A 21,434-nucleotide genomic window follows, 5' to 3' on the forward strand; every position below is an offset into this window, starting at 1 on the left:
GATTGGTGAGGAGAAGAGCCACCTCTTCTTCTGAGGCTAAAGCAAATGAGAGGAAAACAGGGGATTTTGAAGGGATTTAAGATGTAGATTTGAGAAAAGGGAGCTGACAACGGATGGCCCCTTTTTTCTTTGTCTGTATCTAGTGCTAACTCCAGCACTTGGGGAGAATACAAAGAAAAGCATAACACACGGTGACTGCTCTCTAAAAGTTTACAATTCAGTTGGGAACATGACATAACAATACAAGGAAGCATGTGATTTGAAGCCAGCTTGGGGGGGGGGGGCAGGGTGGAAACAACATGTGTATGAGATTTTGGAGAAAGAGAAATCAGTATATGTTAGAGTGATCCAGGAAGGACTCAGGAAGGGTAGGATTTGGGAAGGCACAGAGCATCTACGAGGCCATTCTAGGTGAGGGGAATCAGTAGCAACAAACCTGTAGAGAGTCGGGAGTCATGATGGCCCGTTCAGGGACTGTTCTTAAACTTCACTAGATTGAAGTTATAAGATTCGTGTTGTGGAGTAGAGAGAGATAAATTTTAATATGTAGGGTGGAGACAAATTATGGGCAGGCTTAAAGTGCAAACGTTTTATCCCATAAGCACAAGATCTTCTTAAGCAGTTGAATTTTTTATGAAAATATGGCAAAAACACAGAGAGGTTCGATCGATTAAAGAATGATGAGGTTGGAAGCAGGGTTATCAGTTATGTATGAGGTTGTTGACGCAATAATCTAATTATGAGGTGATGAAAATTTAGACTAACTTGCTGGCAGTGGGAACAGAAAAGGAAGGACTGAATGTGAGAGACATGTCAAAGGAAAACTTCAGACATAATTATTATAACCCCAACTACCCCAGCTATCTGTTCTGTCTTGGGTAGAGTGAGAGTGACCTCAGTCATTAGTTAAGTATAATCCTAGCTCATGGCAATTGGCCAGAAGCAGGAAGTTACTGGTTAGATTGCTGGTCAGCTTCAGCCAGAAGCAGAACCCTGAGCAATATAGGAGAACCAGGGCTTTATCAGAAGTCACTAAAATTTAGAAGGTGCTAACAGCCAATAGGAGGCAGTTAGATGGCACAGTGGATAAAGTGCTGGGCCTAGAGTCAGGAAGACTCATTTTCATGAGTTCGAATCTGGCCTCAGACACCTACTAACTGTGTGGCCCTGGGCAAGTTATTTAATCCTGTTTGCTCAGTTCCTGTCTATAAAAGCACTGGAGAAGGCAATGGCAAACCACCCCAGTATCTGCCAATAAAACCCCAAATAGGGTTACAAAGAATCAGACACAACTGAAAAATGACTGAACAATAGCAAATAGCACTGAAGAAAGAAGTGGCAACTGGAGAGAGAAATGACAAACTACTCAAGAAAACTGTGGACGTTATGGTTCACAGGGTCATGAAGGGCTGGACAAGACTGATGGACCCAACAACAACAACAGCACTTTGGTCCCTTCTGCAGCATAAAGACAAATTAGCTTAGCACGTAGTTAGCAAAGATAATTAACAAGAATAACTAAGTTTCTCCCTCTGTCATAGGTTCTGAACAGTGACCTTTAAGAAGTCCTTGTGTCTCCAATCGCAAGGATTCTGGCGCTCCCCACAACTGAATTTTTCTTTAAAAGTTAGAGGGATTTTTGTTACTTGACTCCAAGTATGTTTTGCTCTGGGCACCAAAGTCACTAGCTAAAACCCTATCCCAAGGCTTTGTAGGGCAGGCCAAAGTTAAGATGGGTTATGTTCACAGACAGCACTTTGGTTACGGTCTTGTTCAGGGAAGCAGGAATCAAAACAGGATCAAACAGAAGTCAAGTTTGAGCAGCACCAGAGAGAGCTGCCATTGAACTCATTGCTGTGATAAATGTTTGAAATATATGCTGTTCCTTTATCCCTGGCAGGTCAAGTCTCAGCAGACCACTCTAGGTTTAGTCAGAACCAGGCTTTTGGGGACAGATCTAATCCAGTGAAGAAAGCTGATTCTTTACGTACCCTGGAACCTGCAGTCTGCTAGTGCCTACAAGCAGACTACGTCTTCCAACTTGATTATGGCTGGTCATATGCTAAGAAGGGAGAGTTAAGGAAAATTAATACTGGTTCCCACATTCAGTGTCATCCTTGAATTTTCACTCTAACTCACCCCACATTTCCATTCCATTGCCAAATCTAGTTATTATTAGATTTGGCAATGATCTAATTATTTTTACAACATCTGTCATACAGGTCTCCTCTTCTCTCATGTAAGCCACTACCCTAGTTCAAGCCTAATTCAGAAAATACTGTATCCATAAATGTGTATTTCCTCATAAAGTAGACTGTGCTAGTTAGAATTCCTTTCTAGCATTTAAAATACAATCAGATTAGCCAGATTTGGGGGGTTAGAGGAGGAGTGGTTGTGGGTGTCCTTAATCTTCTTTACACTGAAAATGAAAGTAGGTCATAAACTGGCATTTATATGGCACTTTAAAGTTTGCTGATATATATATATATATATATATATATATATATATATATATATATGTATGTGTGTGTGTGTGTGTATGTGTGTGTGTGTGTGTTATCTTCACAACCCTGGGAGGTGGATGCTAGGTGTTATTATCATCCCATTTTACAAATGAAGACACTGAAGTAAACAGAGATTAAATGGCTTGCCCAAGGTTAGGTCCCATAAGTATTTACAGCAGAGGAGTGATACCTAATTGAACAGATCTTCTTGTAGGTTTCTGAGCAAAGCAGTTTGACATCATTGTCATCATGTGTGGGATTGATAGGAGGTAGGAGAGACCAGAGTCAAGGAGGGCTCTTTCCAGTAATCCAGCAGTAAGACCATAAAGGTTTAATTGATGGAGTTGGCAGGATGAATGAAGAGGAAGGGGCAAGTGGGAAAGCCGTTTCCAAAGAATAGATGATAGGGAGTAAAAGAGGGAAAAATCAAAATTGACCTTAAGGTTTCAAGACAAAAGGATGGTGTTACTCTTAACTGAAATAAGATAGTTTGCACTGTTATGGGCAGTTGAAATGGTATAACATTGGGCTTACTGGCTACTTATTTGTACTTTCATTAGGAATGATTAGCAGCATTTTTGTCTAATATTGCTAGAGTACATTTCTGAGAAATAAATAATATTGGCCAACTTAGAGCCACGTTCCACTATACCATCCCAGGACAGTTAACTGTTAAGGACAGATTTGTCATTGTATCTTGAGCAAGTTTCTTACCTAAGTATTTCCTTTCCAAAGTGGTTGGATACAGAAAATGAATTTCAACCACTGTTAATTTTTTTATTGGTAAGAATTTTTTTATAAGGGAGTTGGAGAGAAGCCATATCCTGTTGTACCTATAGAAGGAAATAGAGGAGTTTCTCATCAGGAACTATTGAGGAAGAAGAAAATCCCTAAGATTTGTATTTTTTCCTCATTCCCTCAGCTTCCATCCTACCTTGCTCTTTAATCTCATCTCTGTTTGATCTTAGGCAACATCAGAGACATAGATCAAAATTCTCAAGATGACGGTTTGCGAGAGCTTAAGTTGCTAAGTAAATATTTAAAGAAAAACTATCCGAGCTTGTTGCAACTGTGGGACTAGATTTCAGTTTTCTATGTTTTGTGTAATGAGAGTAAACCGTAAAACATTCTTTCGTTAATTTTTCCATTCTACCCTGCCTGTGACAGTTACAATTCTGTGGAGGATGGAAGCCAATTTTAGTCTCTCCTCACTATAGACCTCAGCAAAGGCCAATGCATTCTAATATTGCTCCATCAGAGAAGTTGCTAAACCAGCAGCAGGTTGAAGGTGGGAAAGGGAAGGGTGGGAGTTCTAAGTCTGCTCCATCATGTCTTCTACAAATAAAAAAATATTTTTTGTTTTTGCCTTTTTTCAAAACAGCATCATCTTTATGTCCTTTTAGATTTTCAGCAACTCTGTGATTCAATAGCTAAAAAAACCTAAGAGTAAATCTTGCCGGGGTGGAGGAGGTGGGGGAAGCCAGGTGGTGAAGTGGATAGAGCACCAGTTCTGGAGTCAGGAAGAACTGAGTTCAAATCTGGCCTCAGATACTTGCTAGCTATGTGACCCTAAGCAAGTCACTTAACCCCAACTGCCTCTTAAAAAAAAGGAGTAAATCTTGGTATCCTCAACTCTTATATCAGTATTCTCTCCACTAGTAACAGAGCTAGGTTTAAGGAAAGAGCAACTTCTTTGTCTACCTCACCTGCATACCAAGAATGGTTACAAATAACAAGGCCCTGAAACCATGTTTGTCCCCATTTGTTTCATTCTTTTGAGCTAAACAATGGAAGATATCAGACAATGACTTCATGCTCCATTCATGATGAGCTGGGGGAAAAAAAACAAATTATTATCTAAAGAATAAAGAGCATCCTTACTTTAATTCCTTTTCATGGTATAAGATCCTTGAAGAAGCTGATGGGGAAACAAAATCTGGAAAATTCTGTCAAGCTGAAAAATTGAGTTTGGGCCTAACGACTTGTATCAGTCATCTAAGGATCATCTTAGCCATGTGCAGGGGAGCCTTATGACTAAGTTGTTCATAAAGTAATGCATGCTGCAGCCACAGAGGTTCTTAAAGTGTAGAGCAATTCTGTAAAGGAAATACTCACAATAACTGGTAGCACAGGTCCTTAAATCATTTAAAAGTAAGGGGCAGTTCCACATGGAAGAGCTTTCAAGGTGAATTTACCTTGTTTTGTTCACATACCTCTTTAAGTTTGCTTTGCAACAGAAGTAATTAATGTCTTAAAATAGATGGTGTTTCAGGTTCTGTCACTCATAAATGCCATAATTATCTCTGTACCTCTGACTGAAGTACCATTTTGCAATTTCTTACAGGAGTTACTACTTTTGTCAAAATGTCTGCACATGTGAATTTTTGTTTTAATCAGTAACTCATTAGATAAAGTGGTTGGAAAACAATGCTAATGAGGCCAGAGTCATGGGTCTTTGAAACCTCTTACTTTTCCAAGTAAGGTTGCCTTGCAATCTTAACTCTAGCTAACCATTTCATAAAATGCATATTCCAGCTTTGATTATTGCCTGCATATATAATAACAGGAGTGATCTTCAGCAAGTCATCAACTTTAGGCCTCAGTTTCCTCAACTGTAAAATGAGAGGGTTATACTTGATAAGCTCTCTAAGGTCCTTTTCACAGTGAGAGCTATGATGACTATGCTATGTCATGTAAATCATTAGGCTAGGGCCTGGTGAGCAAGTGGATATCAATAGTTTAGAACAAATTCATCATTTCTACTGGAAAAGCAGGTGAAAGCATCAGTCTTATTGTAATTTTTGTGACAAATATATATATATAACTCAAAGTTTCCTATTCTGGTTGATTCTCTCATGTAATTGATTTTGAAATTACCTTACTCCATGTTCTTTAATTACCTGCCATTTTGTTCATCATGTTTTTGTTCTTGCAGATATAGCTCAAGATTGGTCGGATTTTGCTCTTTGGTGGGAACAAAAACATTGCTGGCTTTTAAAAACACACTGGACTCTGGACAAATGTGGTGTCCAGGCCGATGCGAGGCTGCTTTTCACACCTCAGCATAAAATGTTACGCCTTCGTTTGCCAAACATGAAAACTGTGAGACTAAGAGTCAGCTTTTCATCTGTTGTCTTTAAAGCTGTTAGTGATATCTGCAAAACTCTTAGTAAGTACATTTGGAGTGAATCTAACCCTTTAAAAAATCTCTTACTGAAAGAGGACAAGAATAGAATATCTGCTCTATGCTTTTCTTTTTTTTATTAAATTAATTTTTTTAAATTAATTTATTTATTTTTAGTTTTCAACATTCATCTCCATAAGATTTTGAGTTCCAAATTTTCTCCCCCACCCCAAGATGGCATGCCATCTGATATAGGCTCTACATATACATTCATATTAAACATATTTTCACATTAGTCATTTTGTAGAGAAGAAGTAGAACCAATGGGAAGAACCACAAGAAAGAAGAAATTTTTTTAAAAAAGAGAGAGAGCAAATAGTATGCCTTAATCTGCATTCAGACTCCATAGTTGTTTTTCTGGATGTGGATCACATTTTCCACCACCCCATACTTTTCACAAACAACCTGTGGAGAATGCAGGCACCACTGGATTGAGGTATCTGCCTTTTTTGAGTCTCTTCTCTGGCTTTCAACTTTCTCCCTCTCTACTAGTTCCTCTTCTCTGCATGCTTAAAAAGACTTCTGAGTCTTTTGCTGTCTCAATCTATCATCCTATTTTCCTCTTCCACTCCGCTGCCAAACACCTAGAAAGAATACTCCAGATTCATTGCCTCTACTCCCTTCCTAGCTACTCACTCTTCTACCACTTTCTAATTTCTGTCCTCACTACTTTACTGAAACAACTCTCACCAAGAACATTAATTATATTCTTATCACCAAACCTAATGGCTTTTTTTTCTTTTCTCCTTGCCTTTGGCATTTGATGCTTTAGACATCTTCTCCTGGTTACCTTCTACTCCTCTATCTTTATACCATAGGATTCTTAAAGTTCACCTCCAACCACTCTGTTCCTTTTCTGATTTCTTTGATGACTCCTTATCCTCTTACACCGTAAACATGAGTATTTTCTAAGATTCTGTCCTAGACCCTTTACTCACTTGGTGATCTTCATTCTGCTTCCCTGGTGCCTTCACACTGCACATTTCATCCCCATCCTTAAACTCTCATTTAACTCATCTAACCATCCCCACTGGGTGTCTTCCTATAACTCTCCTCTCCTTTGTGGCAAAACTCCTTGAGGAAGTCATCTACAATTAGGATCTCCAGTTGTTCTCCTCTCACTCTATTCTAAAACCCTTTGACCTCATCATTCAAATGAGACTCTACTCTCCAAAGATATTTTCACTGCCAAATCTAATGGCTTTTTCTCAATCCTCATCCTTCTTCAACTCTCTGTAGTCTTTGACACCATCTAAAACCCTTTTCCCCTGGATATTTGTTCCTCTCTAGGTTTTTGCGACACTGTCCTCTCCTCCTTGTCCTCCTGTCTGACTGACCACTCCGCCGTCTGCTTTGCTAGATCTTCTTCCCCATGCCCAATAATTGTGGATGTTCCCCAAGGCTCTGTTTCCAATTCTTTTATCCCTCTGTACCAAGGATCAGCAAACTATGTCCTGCAGGTCAAATCCACCACCTATTTTTGCATGGCCTCAGCTAAGAATGTTTTTTTACATTTTTGATAAAGTTTTATGCTATTTGAAAGTGTAAAAACTATTCTTCACTCACAGACTGCATTAAAATAGGTGATGAGCCTTTTTTGGCCCTTAGCCAGCAGTTTGTCAACACCTCTATACTATCTTTCCTGGAGATCTTATCAGCTCCCATGGATTCAATAATTATCTCTATACAGATGATTCCCAGCTCTCTAAATCCAGCCCCAACTTCTCTTCTGAGCTCCAGTCTCATATCACTAACTGCCTTTTGAATATCAGGAACTAGATGTCATCTCAATGTCAACATATCCAAAATGGAACCTATATTTCCCTACAGACTCTACCATCTTCTAAACTTTCCTGTTATTGTTAAGCCAAAACCATCTTCACATTCACCCAGCATGTCCAATATATTGCCAAGTCTTCACGTTTCTACCTTCAAAACATCTTTCATCCACGTCTCCTTTTCTCACATAGTTGCCACCCTCATGCCTGGACTACTGCAGTAGTCTTCTCATTGGTTTCCTAACTTTGAGTCTTTGTCCTCCTTAATCCATTCTCCTCCCAGCTATTAAAGTTATTTTCCAACTATATCCCCCCCACCCCATTCAATAAATTCTAATAGCTCCCTGTTACTTCTTGGATCAAATAAAAGTTTTCTGTTTATTACTTAAAGCCATTTATTTTACAGTCTGGCCCCTTCCTATCTTTCCAGTCTTGTGCTTTATTCCCCTCCATCTATTCTTTGATATGGTAACATTGTCCTTCTTACTGTTCCCTGCACATAACACTCCATCTTCCCTATATATCTCTTCCTGTTGAAGCTTTTTCCTTCAAAGCTCAATATAAATGACACCCTATTAAAGAAGCTTTCTCATATGCACTTCAGTTAAAATGTTCTTTCTCCCTTCAGTTTTCTCATAGCTGACTGAGTCACCTAAGCTCCTATAATATTCTTCCTTGTGTCATACTAATTTGTATATGTGTTATGTGCCTCCGCTACTAGACTGTGTACTTCTTGAGAGCTGGAACTGTCTTTTGTTTGTATTTCTTCCCCCCGCACCTAGCACAGTGTCTTGGGTTTGGTAGGTTTTAATAATAAATGGTTTTTTAATTGAATTGTTATTTTAGTATTAAATACACTTTTATTAGAGACTGTCAATTACATTAAATATACCAGCCAGGAGATGGTTTGTGCTCAGAATAAATGGGACTAGACTGAAAAGAAATTAGAATTAATTTCCATGAAGCTTTGTAACTATCTAACGCCAGATTTCCAAATCTAAAAAGACAAAAGCATGGAAAAAAAAACTTTTCCTTAGGCCATATTAACATCACTATCACATTTAATGCAATTATATTCTATCTAATCACTCATCACTATTGATATGGTAGATATATTTTTATTGTGTTGAAGTGTTGTAATATCACAATTGCTTCATCAACACTTGGCCCCATTAAATAGCTCCATCTACAGAAATCATTTGGGGAATTTTTATTAAATCATCCCAAGGGGCTTTGAGATAGACAAATTTTAAATTATAAGTTAATGTATCTGACTTGTTGACTGACTAGAGTCAACAATCACTTATTAAGCACTTATGTGCCAGGTACTTTTCTCAGTGCAAAGGATACAATTTAAAGAAGGCAAAACCACAGGCTCCCCAAGAGGTGTGAATTTTACACAGATGCTCTTTCATTACAAAAGGATCCACAAAACGTGGGGAATCCTTCCCAGTAGACATCTTCATATTTTTCAGTTAACAAAGAATGTGGGAGAACTACATATATGAGCCCCCAAAGAAAAAAACCTACCAGTTTATACCACTCATTTCAATAATAAAGAACTGAAGTTCTAAAAAATACTTTGCAATGTATAGGAATAAATAAAAGACGTGCAGAATATCCTCTCATTTTAAGTAACATTCTGATAAGTCGGAGCTATAATTGAAAAGACTCATGAATAAAATGCATATTCCAACTATTGTAGTAAAGTAAAAATCATACAGAAAATAGGGTCAGGGGCAGCTAAGTGGATAGAACACCCGTCTTGGAGTCAGAAGGATCTGAGTTCAAATCCAACCTCAGACACTTGACACTTACTAGCTGTGTGACCCTGGGCAATTCACTTAACCCCATTGCCTAGCCAAAAAAAAAGGAAAGACAGAAAGAGAGAAAGAAAGAAAATAGGGTCAGTAAACAATGAGATCAACTGAACTTCTTTCCTAAAATCATCTTTGTAATGCTTCTTAAAGGTTGAATTTAGTATTGCCTTCAACCGTCTTCCCATTAATATATGATTGAGGCCAAATCAATATAAATATGCAGTTGAATTAGGATAAGTTTGGTTTAAGGTACTACTAGATTGATTTTTCTTATAATTGAGAAAATGTACATATTATCCATATTTTTTAAACTTATAGTGAATGAGAAAATGTAGCAGAGAGGTCCATACAATTCTGAATTCCTTGTTCATTCAAAGGATGAAGATCAACAATACCCACTGAGGAACTAGCCTTAAAAAGTAGCATGCAAATGTTTTAAACACATCCCTGTTAAAAAAAAAAAAAAGACAGACTGAGTGACGTCTCAAGGGACCCCACTAAGCCTTATGAGTTTTTACTGTTGCAGGTGGGAGGTGGAATGTATGTTCATACGGTATAGAATGTTGCCTTTATTTAATTGAGGAGTGAATACATTCTAGATTTTTAGAGCAAATCCAAAGGCTTCATGTATTTCTGGTCATTATTTTCTTGGTCATTTCTTTAAAAAACTAACAATGGAGATTTGGTATTCAACCCAATTATTTGTGCTTTCAATTATGCAGTTCAGTTAATTATGTTTGTGGAGTAGATAATTACCTTATCTTCACTCTGATTCATTTCACAATATAGAGTAACCTCATGCAAATCCCTTTACTTATATTTATTCCATTTTTCTCCACTAAAATAAATTTTTTTTCATTTACTTCTTAAGAACTTTCTGAGCAGTGATGATTTTGATTCAGTAAGCTTTTATTAAAAGGTCTGTTGTATGCAGAACAGAGTATGCACTGGGTGCTCAGGCATATACAGGGCTATAGAAATTTGAACTATTGTGATTGTTGTCATTATTAAACAAGGTATGCCCCTGCCCTTATACATATTATAGTCTAGTTAAAAGGTGAAATGAATACAAATAGCTAGTATGAAATAATGTGTAATAAGTACATTAGAGAAGTATTAATGGCAATGTGTACAGTTGAGAGAAAAAAGGATACTATTCACTGTCAAGAGGTTTCATGGAAGGGCAGACATTTGAATTGGGCTTGATAGTAATTTTTAAAAGTTGCCAGGGCAACATGGAGGTAGGAAACAGTAAAAATAAAAGCATGGTGACAAAAAAATTCAGAATGTGTTAAATAATAGAGTTCAGTTTGATTGGAACATTGAATATTTAGAGGGAACTACTATGAATAATGTTGGTCAGGTTGAGTGGTACTAGACATGTAAGGAACAAAATTGTACATTTGTTATTGCCTTAAAGTCTTGAATGATATTGATGGTTTTTTCTTTGTTTTTAAGATATTAGGAGATCAGAAGAGCTCTCTTTGTTAAAACCATCAGATGATTTTTTGAAAAAGAAAAAGAAAAAAGAAAGGAATAATAGAGAGCCTATAATTGAAGACATTTTAAATTTAGACAACTCTCTAACCATTTCAGGTTCTCCAGGTAAGACTACAAAGTAGCTCTGTGTTTATGTTTACAACATTTCTTAAAATCAAGAAAAAACTTTATTCTTGTTCTTTCCTACACTAAAAAAAATTGCTCTAATTAGGAAATATCCCAGTATCTTTGAAATAAGCTTATTGTAATTTTCTCTAAGTTTCTTTCAAAGCATTATTGACAACTTATTAAAGCACTGTTATTTTGCTTACAATCTACAAATCCAGTGACACAGCTATGAATTGGAGAGGCACCAGTCAAAAATTTCAAAGAGGTCTTGTTTACTGTTTGATAATTATAAAATAAACAAGCCTCTGTTTCCCTTACAATACAGGTCTAGTTACTTGGGCAGTATTTACTCCTAGGAGTAAGGGAGGAGGAAATCTGTAGCTCCCCTATGCAAACCAAAGCCAGGTGAGTTATTAACACAAGCTGCCTACTAATCTTCAGAAACGGAGTGTTTAATTTAAAGGATTTATCTGGAATGATTATGGTTTGCAACTGGAAGAGAGACTTGAAAGTCTCTACTGACGTTGTAAATTCTCCTTTTTAAATTAGTAGGTAGGGAGTATTCCCCTTGCTCTGAAATCTGGGTGAGTTAACTTGGGATCTTTTCAGCCTCTGGGTCACAAACCCTTTCAGGAGCTATCTCAGAAGTAACTATGCCTATCATAAATCCTATAAATGCTTTTTATCTACAGGTGCTTAGGGACCATGATTCATAAACTAGATTGTGTGAATTTTTTATGGCTTAAAATATGAAACTTGTTCTGGTGAAATAGGGTGGTACAATAAAGAGTTGGCCTTAAGAAGATTTGGCTTCTGGTCAGTCTCTGAAGCCTATTGGCTGGGTAGCCTTGAACTTCTCAATGCCCCTGGCCTTTCTCTCAAATTACAAATTGCAAAACAGTTGACAATTTGCACCAGTAGAAAGAATTTTTTCATTGGGAGTTTCTTAACAACAATAACACTATGGATCAAGCTTCCCTCCAAACTGTAGCATTAGTGATTTGATGTTGTTTTTGATGAGGTATATCCTTAGATTGTTGTTACCTCTAAGTCCCATATTACATTTTGGGTTCTATCTGCCTTACAGCAAGTCCTGGCTTATACAGTAAAACAATGACTCCTATTTATGATCCTGTCAATGGAACGCCTGTTTCTTCTACCATCACTTGGTTCAGTGATAGTCCTCTGACAGAACAAAGCTGTAACATCCTTGCTTTCAGCCAACCCAGCCGCTCACCAGAAACACTTGCTGAAATGTTCCAGCCTCAGTCTCTAGTTGATAAAGCCAAACTTAATGCAGGGTAAGGCTACCTCTCCTCATTGCGTCATTGTAAGCTGGTGTTTGCATGATAATGTAAATGCTTATGTTGGGGTGCTGTGTGCTTCTTAAAAAATCAGTACTGATTTTGAAATGGAAATTGGGATTCGGACATTTAAGTAAATTTTAAAATTTAATGAATTTGACATACCCAACTTGTATGTTGCTTTCTACTGTGTCTCTTTGGTTGAAGTGGAAGGAGAACCATGCAGAATTTCTAAGCTCATATTGTTCCTGAAGGCTGTTTTCAAAGCTGTTTCTTTATGGATGCTTTCTTACATTTTTTTTGTTGTTGTTTAATGGATTGAGTGAATATGAGCAGCCTGCAACAGATAAGAGATAAGGAACTTGGAAGAACTGGATGTCACCAGGCAAATATCTTAACGAAAAACAAAAAATGGGCTTCTAATATGTGCAGAGAAAGGAATGATAGCTACAGAGCCCAGATGCTCCACTCATATCCTCAAAATGTCAAATAAAAGTGAGGAATTGAGAGGTCCCACTGTGGTGAACTTATGGGGAACAAGGAAAAGAGTTGTACGGAATAGGCTGTTCCATGTTGGAGGGGTCATACATATGAATGGGATCACAAATACGTTTGAGAATCTAAGTATACTTTTTAATAATAATAATAATAATAACAACAACACATACAGCACTTTTAAGTTTACAAAGTGCTTTACAAATATTATTTCATTTTATCCTCACAACTCTGAGAGATAGATGCTTTCATTATCCCCATTTTACAGATGAGGAAACTGAGGTAGATAGAGCTTATGTGATTTGCCCAGGGTCACATAACTAGTAAGTGTCCAAGGCAGGCTTGAACTCGGCTCTTCCAGACTCAAAACCCAGTGCTTTATCTACTATACCACCTACCTGCCTCTATTGATTATAGAATAAGCATTCCACTATTTCTGGAAGTCTACAATCCTTTCTCTTAAACTTTAAGTTTTATTTTTTGCTTTAAAAAATAAGATACAGGGGCAGCTAGGTGGCGCAGTGGATAGAGAACTGGCCCTGGAGTCAGGAGGACCTGAGTTCAAATCCGGGCTCAGATACTTGACACTTACTAGCTGTGTGACCCTAGGCAAGTCATTTAACCCCATTGTCTAGCCAAAAAAAAAAAAAGATACAGTTTATGAGTTGAGCAGGATAGGGGAAGTGGAGTCCTATATTCTAGACCCAATTTCACTAACCTAGGATCTTGGAAAAGTCATTTTTCATTTAACTTCTCAAAACTGCAGATGGAGGTGAAAATTTCTGCCCAGCCTACCTCACAAGAATTTTGTAACTAATTTATATAGAAATCTTCTGAAAACTATAAAGCATTATATAGCTATAAGTTATTACTATTCAGTAGTCTTCCTCATCAGTTACTTGTTTGGCTCAATCATTCTTGCCCAGTGACTTTATTTCAAGGATCTAAGTGTAAGAAGGAGCCATGGTACAGTGGAAAGAGGACTGGATTTGAAGTCCAAGGACTTGAGTTCAAATCTAGCCTCTGCCATCTACTAATAGTGTTTCCTTAGGCAAATCGTTTGCTGGTCCTCATTATCCTTATCTGTACCATGAGGGGTAGGAGTGTGGGATAGATGTCCTCCTAAGGTCCTTTCTAGCTTTGTTTATGATATCGTGAAATTAATTTTCTTTGTAACTCAATTGTTTTCTTTTTTCAGTTGGCTAGACTCATCCCGCTCTCTTATGGAACAGGGCATTCAGGAAGATGAGAAACTATTGTTACGCTTTAAATACTACACATTCTTTGACTTGAATCCCAAAGTAAGATCCTATTTTTTGGTCACATTCAAATCAATGTATAAATTCCAAGCATTAAAAAAAATTATAGTCAAAATAAACTGATAGTCTGACATCTATTTAGTGAGACTATTTTTAGAATGATAAAATGTGTTTAGTGTTTTACATTTCCACATTGTATTTTGTTTGACCATTACAACCAGCTCTTAGCTAGAATTTAATAGATGTCATATGCATCTTCCAGTTTCTTCTCTTCTCCCTTTAACTGAAATCCCATGTGTCTTTTAAAGCCCGACTCTTTCCAAAGACACCCTCTCTGATTTGTCTAGCCCACACTGAGCACTCCATTCTTTGATGTGCTCTTCTACTTCTAGTAAAAGGTGAAAGATGTATTGAAAATAAAGAAAACCCTGCATACTTCTAGTAAATAACATGCTATCGAGGACCAAACTTCTCTCATTTGTTTCATATCGGTTGGTGGTGGTATCTCTCCTGCTAGCCGTTGTTGAAGACTCTACTGATACTTTTTCTTTATCCTCCACCGTGCTGAACCATGGCAAGTGTTCACTAAAGACTTGTTTGGGTGATTGATATAGCACAGGAACTGTGAGTCATAATTGAATTAGATAAGACTGATATATGACCCTGTCACAGCTTCCTGGCTAGAGAAAAGCCCTTGTACCTAGTCTTTGAGGCCCAGTATTCCCATACTGTGGTCCTTCTTTGTCAGTACCCTTTGCAAATCATCTGCAGAATTACTGAAGGTGAATTAAAAGTGCGCTTTAACGTTAAGTACCCTGATGAGTCAAGTTCTTACATGAGTATTAAACATGGCCTGGTTATATGAAACATTTTCCTCATGTAGAAATTAAAGGTGACTAGGAATATTATTCTAGTTCTTCATAGAGGGAACCAAATAACAATTAAAGACGGGGACAGTGTGAAGAACTCTTTTCAGTAAGCCAAAAGAAAAGGATTAATGGAAAGGTGGAACACTGAGCTGGAGCAGCCAAGACAATTGGGGGAGGGGACGATGGAGAAATATTTTTTACTGTGTGAAAAGGAGACAGAGAAAGCCTAGGTTTGGCAGGAAAGGAAGAAGAAAAGCAGAGAGGTTAACATAGTAATAATGAATATCCTTCCCCAATTTGCAAACAGATTGATAAAGGCTTGAATATCATCAGTGACACAATAGAAGCTATGGACAAACAATCAAGGACATAATTTTAAAACTTGCCTGAAAGTAGCAATAAAGAACTAGATGCCGAGGTGGGGAACCTGAGGCCTGGAGGTCACATGTGGTCCTTTAGTGAGGCTCTTTGAATCCAAACTTCACAGAACAAATCCCCTTAATAAAAAGATTTGTTCTATAAAACTTGGAGTCAATCAAAAGGCCACACCCAAGGACCTAGAAGGCCACAGGTTCCCCATCTCTGAATTAGAGTATGCTATATTAAGTGATATTTCAGAAGAGGCAAAATTTGTGGAATTTGACATTAGAAATGTATCCCAATGTTAATATATAAATAATTATGTTTAGTCAGTATTAACCATTTTTTTTAGCTATAAATGTATGTTCTACTGTGTAAGCAGCTGCAAAAATGCTTTTAATCAGAACTGTACACTTCAGTGTCAGAACCTTCCTTACTGGGAGACTCACATAACCCAGGTGGCACTTGCCAGTTACTCTGGGGCAGGTTATTCCATTTTTTGACAACTCTGATTTAAAAAAAATATATATATATATATATATATATATATATATATATATATATATATATATATACATATACATACATACATACACACACACACATATGGAGAGACAGAAGAAGAAACGATGGTGATTAAATTTCTTATAACTTTACCTAATATTTTTCCAAGAGAAAAGATGACTGCCAGGAATAGAGGTATCAGTTTCAAAGAGACAGTGTGGCTTAATAGAAAGCTCAGTGTCAGTATCAGCTGTTATTATTACGAATAAACAGTGAGGTAATAGGCAGAGTCCCTTGCATATCTAACTCTAAATTCATGTGCTATAAATATCACAACAACTTGTGTTCTTTAAGTTAGAGTGACTTAAGTCTCCTGCTATTCTTGCAGAAAAAATGGAGAGATGTCAGCTAGATAGATGACAGTACAATTGGATGGCTTTGATACTGATTAAATGACTGGACCAAAGAAAGAGAATCATAAATTTAGAACCTGAAGGAACCTTGGGGAGTAGTGTAGAGGAAAGAGAACCATCTTTGGACTCAGAGGACCTGGGTTTGAATCCCAGTTCTGCCACTTATCCTGTGTGACCCTGGACAAGTCTCTCAACTTCTCTGGCCTTCAGGTTGCACATCTGTAAAATGAGGGAACTAGTCTAGGAATAAGCTCCCTTCTAGGTCTGAGTCTGTAATGTTACTATCCTTAAAAACTGAAAAGTATAACCCATTGGATAACATAGGTTATGAAAAAAGATGTTGATAGTCAAGAACACTGATTGATTCTAATCGGATGGAATAAATGTAGTCTTATACTTTGATTAAAACAAACTTCACAAGTACAAGACGAGGGAAGCTGTCTAGATGGCAGTTTGAAAAGTATTGAAGGTTTTAGTGTGCTGCAAGTACAATGTGAGTCAGTTGTATGATGGGGCAGCCAAAAAAGCTGAGCTAACTTGAAAGGTATAATGCCCAGGATTAGGCAAATGAGAGTCATACTGAGCACTGCTTTAGTCAGACCAACCCAGAGAATGGTTTTCAGTTCTGGGTACCATATTTTAGAAAGCACAGGGATAAGCTAAGAATAGTTCAGAGGAAGCCAACCAGGAGGATGAAATGGCCCAAGGTCAGGACAGGGATTGGCCAGAGGAACTTGAGATGTTTCTGCTGAAAAAGAAAAGCCTTGGGCAGTAGGGAATGGTAGCCATCCTCCAATATTTGGAGGGCTATCAAGTGGTAGAGGAATTAAGACTTGATCTTCATGGCCTCAGAGAGCTGGAGGGGCAGTGGATGGAAGCCTCAAAGAAATGACCTTGGGCTTAATATAAGGAAAAACTCCATAACAAGTGGAGCTGTCCCAAAACAGTGTGGATGCTTTGAAAAAGAGTGAGCGGGTCCTTTCTTGCTGGAAGTCTTCAAGTAAAGAATAGATGGCTACCTGTTAGGGAGGTTGTTAAGGGATGGGATTCTTGTTCATATACAGATTATGTTAGGTGTTATTAGCAATCTCATCTAACTCTGAGCTTATGATTTAAAATAACTTCATTTTGAAACTGTGTTTTAAGAATTGTGTGACATTCCTTAAGACAGGGGTGGGGAACCTGCAGCCTTGAGGCCACATGTGGCCCTTTATGTCCTCAAGTGCGGCCCTTTAACTGGCTCCAAACTTCACAGAATAAATCCCCTTAATAAAAGGATTTGTTCTGTAAAACTTGGACTCAGTCAAAAGGCTACACCCAAGGACCTAAAAGGCCACATGTGGCCTTCAGACCCCCAGCTTCCCTACCCCTGCCTCAAGATGTTCTCAAAACAATCATTGAAAGTCACCCTTCTTGGTTCTCCAGCCATCCTCTGACTTACTGAGAGCTTCATATCTAATTTTACCCTTATCTCTTCACAATACCAGTGAGAGACGTGTCTGAACAATTTTTCACATTACCTACTTATCTGGCAGTGTGATTTGCTGATTTTGACATAACTAAAATGTTTATCTCATGCTCATGATCTTTGCTCTGAGAAACTATGATTATGTGTAAATGACAGGTGAAACACAGAAAATTATAGAATCACGCAGAATTTTAGAGTTGGAAAGGACCTCAGAGGTTATTTAGTACCACCCCTATCTGAATCATGGATGCCACCAAGACTATCCCAAACAAATAGTCATCTCCCCTCTTGAGTAAAGCATTCCAGAGATAGACCACTCCCTACACCTGGGGGAGTCCATTCCATTTTTGAAAAGCACTAATCATTAAGAAGTTTTTCTTTACATTGAACTAAAATCTACCTTCCTGTAACTTTCACCCATTGTTTGTAATTCTCCCATTTACAACCAAGCAGAAAAAAAGTATTTTCTCTCCCATGTGAGCTAATGATAATTCCATTTGGGAATTGTCTGAGCCCCTTATTTTTCATTCCTTCTTCTTCCCCCTACCTACTATTCACCATTTTCACAATTTATTAATACAGTCACCAGCTCTGGTCCCAGACCAAGCCCTGCTTGGTCACTGTTTGGGCCCTGATTGGCTCAGAATGAATGTAAATAACAGTTGTTTCTGTTTTGGCCAGAAACCCTGAGGTTCTTCCTCTCTCAGATCTATTTTTTTTTAAAGAGGCCATTCTTTGCCTCATTTTTTAAAGCCTTAATCACTGAATGGGTGCTGCCTCAGCCAAACTGAGACCTGTTAAAGACCTTTGCTTGAAAAGGCCAAGGTCCCCCACTACACCCTGGGCCATCTCCAGTTGTCCTGATCCACATATGGCCATCGGACCCAGATGGCTTCAGAGGTGAAAGTGAGGCTGGTGACTTTGCACAGCCCTTCCTCACTTAAATCCAATTCACTTGCATGTCATGACATCATGTCCCTGATGTCATGGTCCTCTTTTCAAGAATGAGGACAAATAGGAAGAGAGCAAGGAAAGATGAAACAAATTAATACATTTGACTTCTTATCAGTAACTCTTGAAAACTTTTTTTCATGAGAATGAGATCCAAATCAAGGGCTAAAATAATTTGAGGGGACAAGGATCATAGTTTCTGTGAGTTTTGTACTAGCCCTCTCCCTAATTAGCAGAGGTTGTCTACAGTAGTTGACATCTTAGTGTGTTGCACAGGTTAACTATCAATGTAGATACTTTTAATAATGTTTGAACTAATGAATGAACAAATGGATTTAATCTAAAATTCACAGGTTAAGAAATATAATCTTTTCTCTCCAAACTCTTTCCCCTTTTAACTACAGTATGATGCTGTTCGAATAAATCAACTTTATGAACAAGCCAGGTGGTCCATTCTCTTAGAAGAAATTGATTGCACTGAGGAGGAGATGCTGATCTTTGCTGCTTTACAGGCACGTATGAGTATACTTTTCAGCAAGTGGGCAAGGAGAGTTAGAGCCATGATAAGAATCCATTGGGAAATCTATTATCATGCCATCTTGCTTAAAGTTTTCAATCTTGTGATTTTTTTTTCTCTTGAGTGAGAGTACAGAAAGCAGGGTTTGTTTTAGTTTTAGTTTTTTACATTTTAAAATGGTCAGCAATTGAACAAGCCATCTATGAACTCCCTAGGAAAAAAATCTCCAGGGCCAGATGGATTTACAAGTGAATTCTATCAAGCATTTAAAGAAAAATCAATTCAAATACTATTTGAGAAAATAGACAAAGAAGGAGTCCTACCAAATTCTTTGTATGATATAAATATGGTGCTGATACCTAAACCAGGAAGAGCCAAAACAGAGAAAGAAAATAAGAGACCAATTTCCCTAATGAATATAGATGCAAAAATTTTAAATAAAATATTAGCAAAGAGATTACAGCAACTTATCTCAAGGATAATACACTATGGTCAGGTAGGATTTATACCAGGAATGCAGGGAATTCAGTATTAGGAAAACTATCAGCATAATTGACCATATCAACAACAAAACTAACAGAAATCATATGATTATCTCAATAGATGCAGGAAAAGCATTTGACAAAATACAATACCCATTCCTATCAAAGACACTAGAGAGCATAGGAATAAATGGAGTCTTCCTTAAAATGATAGATGGTATCTGTCTAAAACCATCAGCAAGCATTATATGTAATGGAGATAAGCTAGAAGCATTTCCAGTAAAATTGGGGGTGAAACAACAATGTCCATTATCACCACTGCTATTCGATATTGTACTAGAAATGTTAGCTTTCGCAACAAGAGAAAAAAAAGAAATTGAAGGAATTGGAATAGGCAGCTGTCACTGTTTGCAGATGATTTGATGGTATACTTAGAGAATCCTAGAGAATCAAGTAAAAAATTACTTGAAATAATAAACAAATTTAGCGAAGTTGCAGGACGTAAAATAAACCCACATAAATCATTGGCATTTCTATATATTACCAATAAAGCCCAACAGTAAAAGGTAGAAAGAGAAATTCCATTTAAACTTAATGTAGACATCACAAAATATTTAGGAGTCTACCTCCCGAAACAAACCCAGGAACTCTATGAACACAATTACAAAACACTTTTCACACAAATAAAGTCAGATCTAAATAATTGGAAAAATATCAGTTGCTCATGGGTAAGCCAAGCTAATGTAACAAAAATGACAATTTTACCTAAATTAAATTACTTATTCAGTGCCATACTATTCAAACTACCAAAAAAAATATTTTATAGAGCTAGAAAAAACAGTAACAAAATTCATCTGGAAGAACAAAGGGTCCAGGGGAAATAATGAAAAGAAATGCAAGGGAAGGTGGCCTAGCTGTACCAGATCTTAAATTGTATTATAAAGCAGCAATCATCAGAAGTACTTGGTACTACCTAAGAAACAGAGTGGTGGATCAGTGGAATAGGTTAGGTACTCGAGACCCAGTCATCAATGACTATTGCAATCTACTATTTGATAATTCCAAAGACTCTAGCTTCTGAGATAAGAACTCACTATTTAACAAAAACTGCTGGGAAAACTGGAAAATAGTATGGCAGCAACTAGGCATAGACCCACATCTTACACCCTATACCAAGATAAAGTCAAAATGGGTACATTATTTAGATCTAAAGGCAGATACTATAAGCAAAGTAGGAGAGCAAGGAATAGTGTACCTTTCAGATCTGTGGAGGAGGGAAGAATTTATGACCAAACAAGAGATAGAGAACATTATGAAATGCAAAATGGATGATTTTGATTACATTACATTGAAAATGTTTTGCACAAACAAAGTCAATACAACCCCGATTAGAAGGGAAGCAGAAAGCCGGGAAACAATTTTTACAGCGAGTGTCTGTGATAAAGGTCTCACTTCTAAAATATATAGAGTACTGAGTTGCATTTATAAGAATATAGGTCATTCCTCAATTGGTAAATGATCAAAGGATAGGAACAGGCAGTTTTCAGAGGAGGAAATTAAAGCTATCTATAGTCATATGAAAAAATGCTCTAAATCACTATTGATTAGAGTAATGCGAATCAAAACAACGTTGAGGTACCACATCACACCTATCAGATTGGCTAACATGACAAAACAGGACAATGGAGAAGATGTTGGAACACTAATGCATTATTGGTGGACTTGTGAAATGATCCAACCATTCTGGAGAGCAATTTAGAACTATTCCCAAAGGGCTATAAAACTGTGCATACCCTTTGACCCAGCAATACCACTTCTAGGTCTGTATCCCCAAAGAGATCATAAAAACAGGAAAAAACTCACATGTACAAAAATATTCATAGCAGCTCTTTTTGTGGTAGCAAAGAATTAGAAAATT

The 21,434-nt window shown here is 37.4% G+C and overlaps 1 protein-coding gene across 1 annotated transcript in view; it reads left to right on the top strand.

Moving 5' to 3' along the window:
* FERMT1 (FERM domain containing kindlin 1) overlaps window positions 1-21,434 on the top strand; it is a 63,616-nt gene that overhangs the window by 9,248 nt on the left and 32,934 nt on the right. The window contains exons 3-7 of the mRNA XM_020985622.2: window positions 5,440-5,673; window positions 10,745-10,891; window positions 11,982-12,195; window positions 13,892-13,994; window positions 18,922-19,029. Coding sequence (XP_020841281.1) covers window positions 5,440-5,673; window positions 10,745-10,891; window positions 11,982-12,195; window positions 13,892-13,994; window positions 18,922-19,029 — 806 coding nt within the window. The remainder of the gene's footprint in view (window positions 1-5,439; window positions 5,674-10,744; window positions 10,892-11,981; window positions 12,196-13,891; window positions 13,995-18,921; window positions 19,030-21,434) is intronic.

The sequence above is a fragment of the Phascolarctos cinereus genome, unplaced genomic scaffold, assembly GCF_003287225.1.
Source record: "Phascolarctos cinereus isolate Bilbo 61053 unplaced genomic scaffold, phaCin_HiC Scaffold_2;HRSCAF=192, whole genome shotgun sequence".
Taxonomy (NCBI): domain Eukaryota; kingdom Metazoa; phylum Chordata; class Mammalia; order Diprotodontia; family Phascolarctidae; genus Phascolarctos; species Phascolarctos cinereus.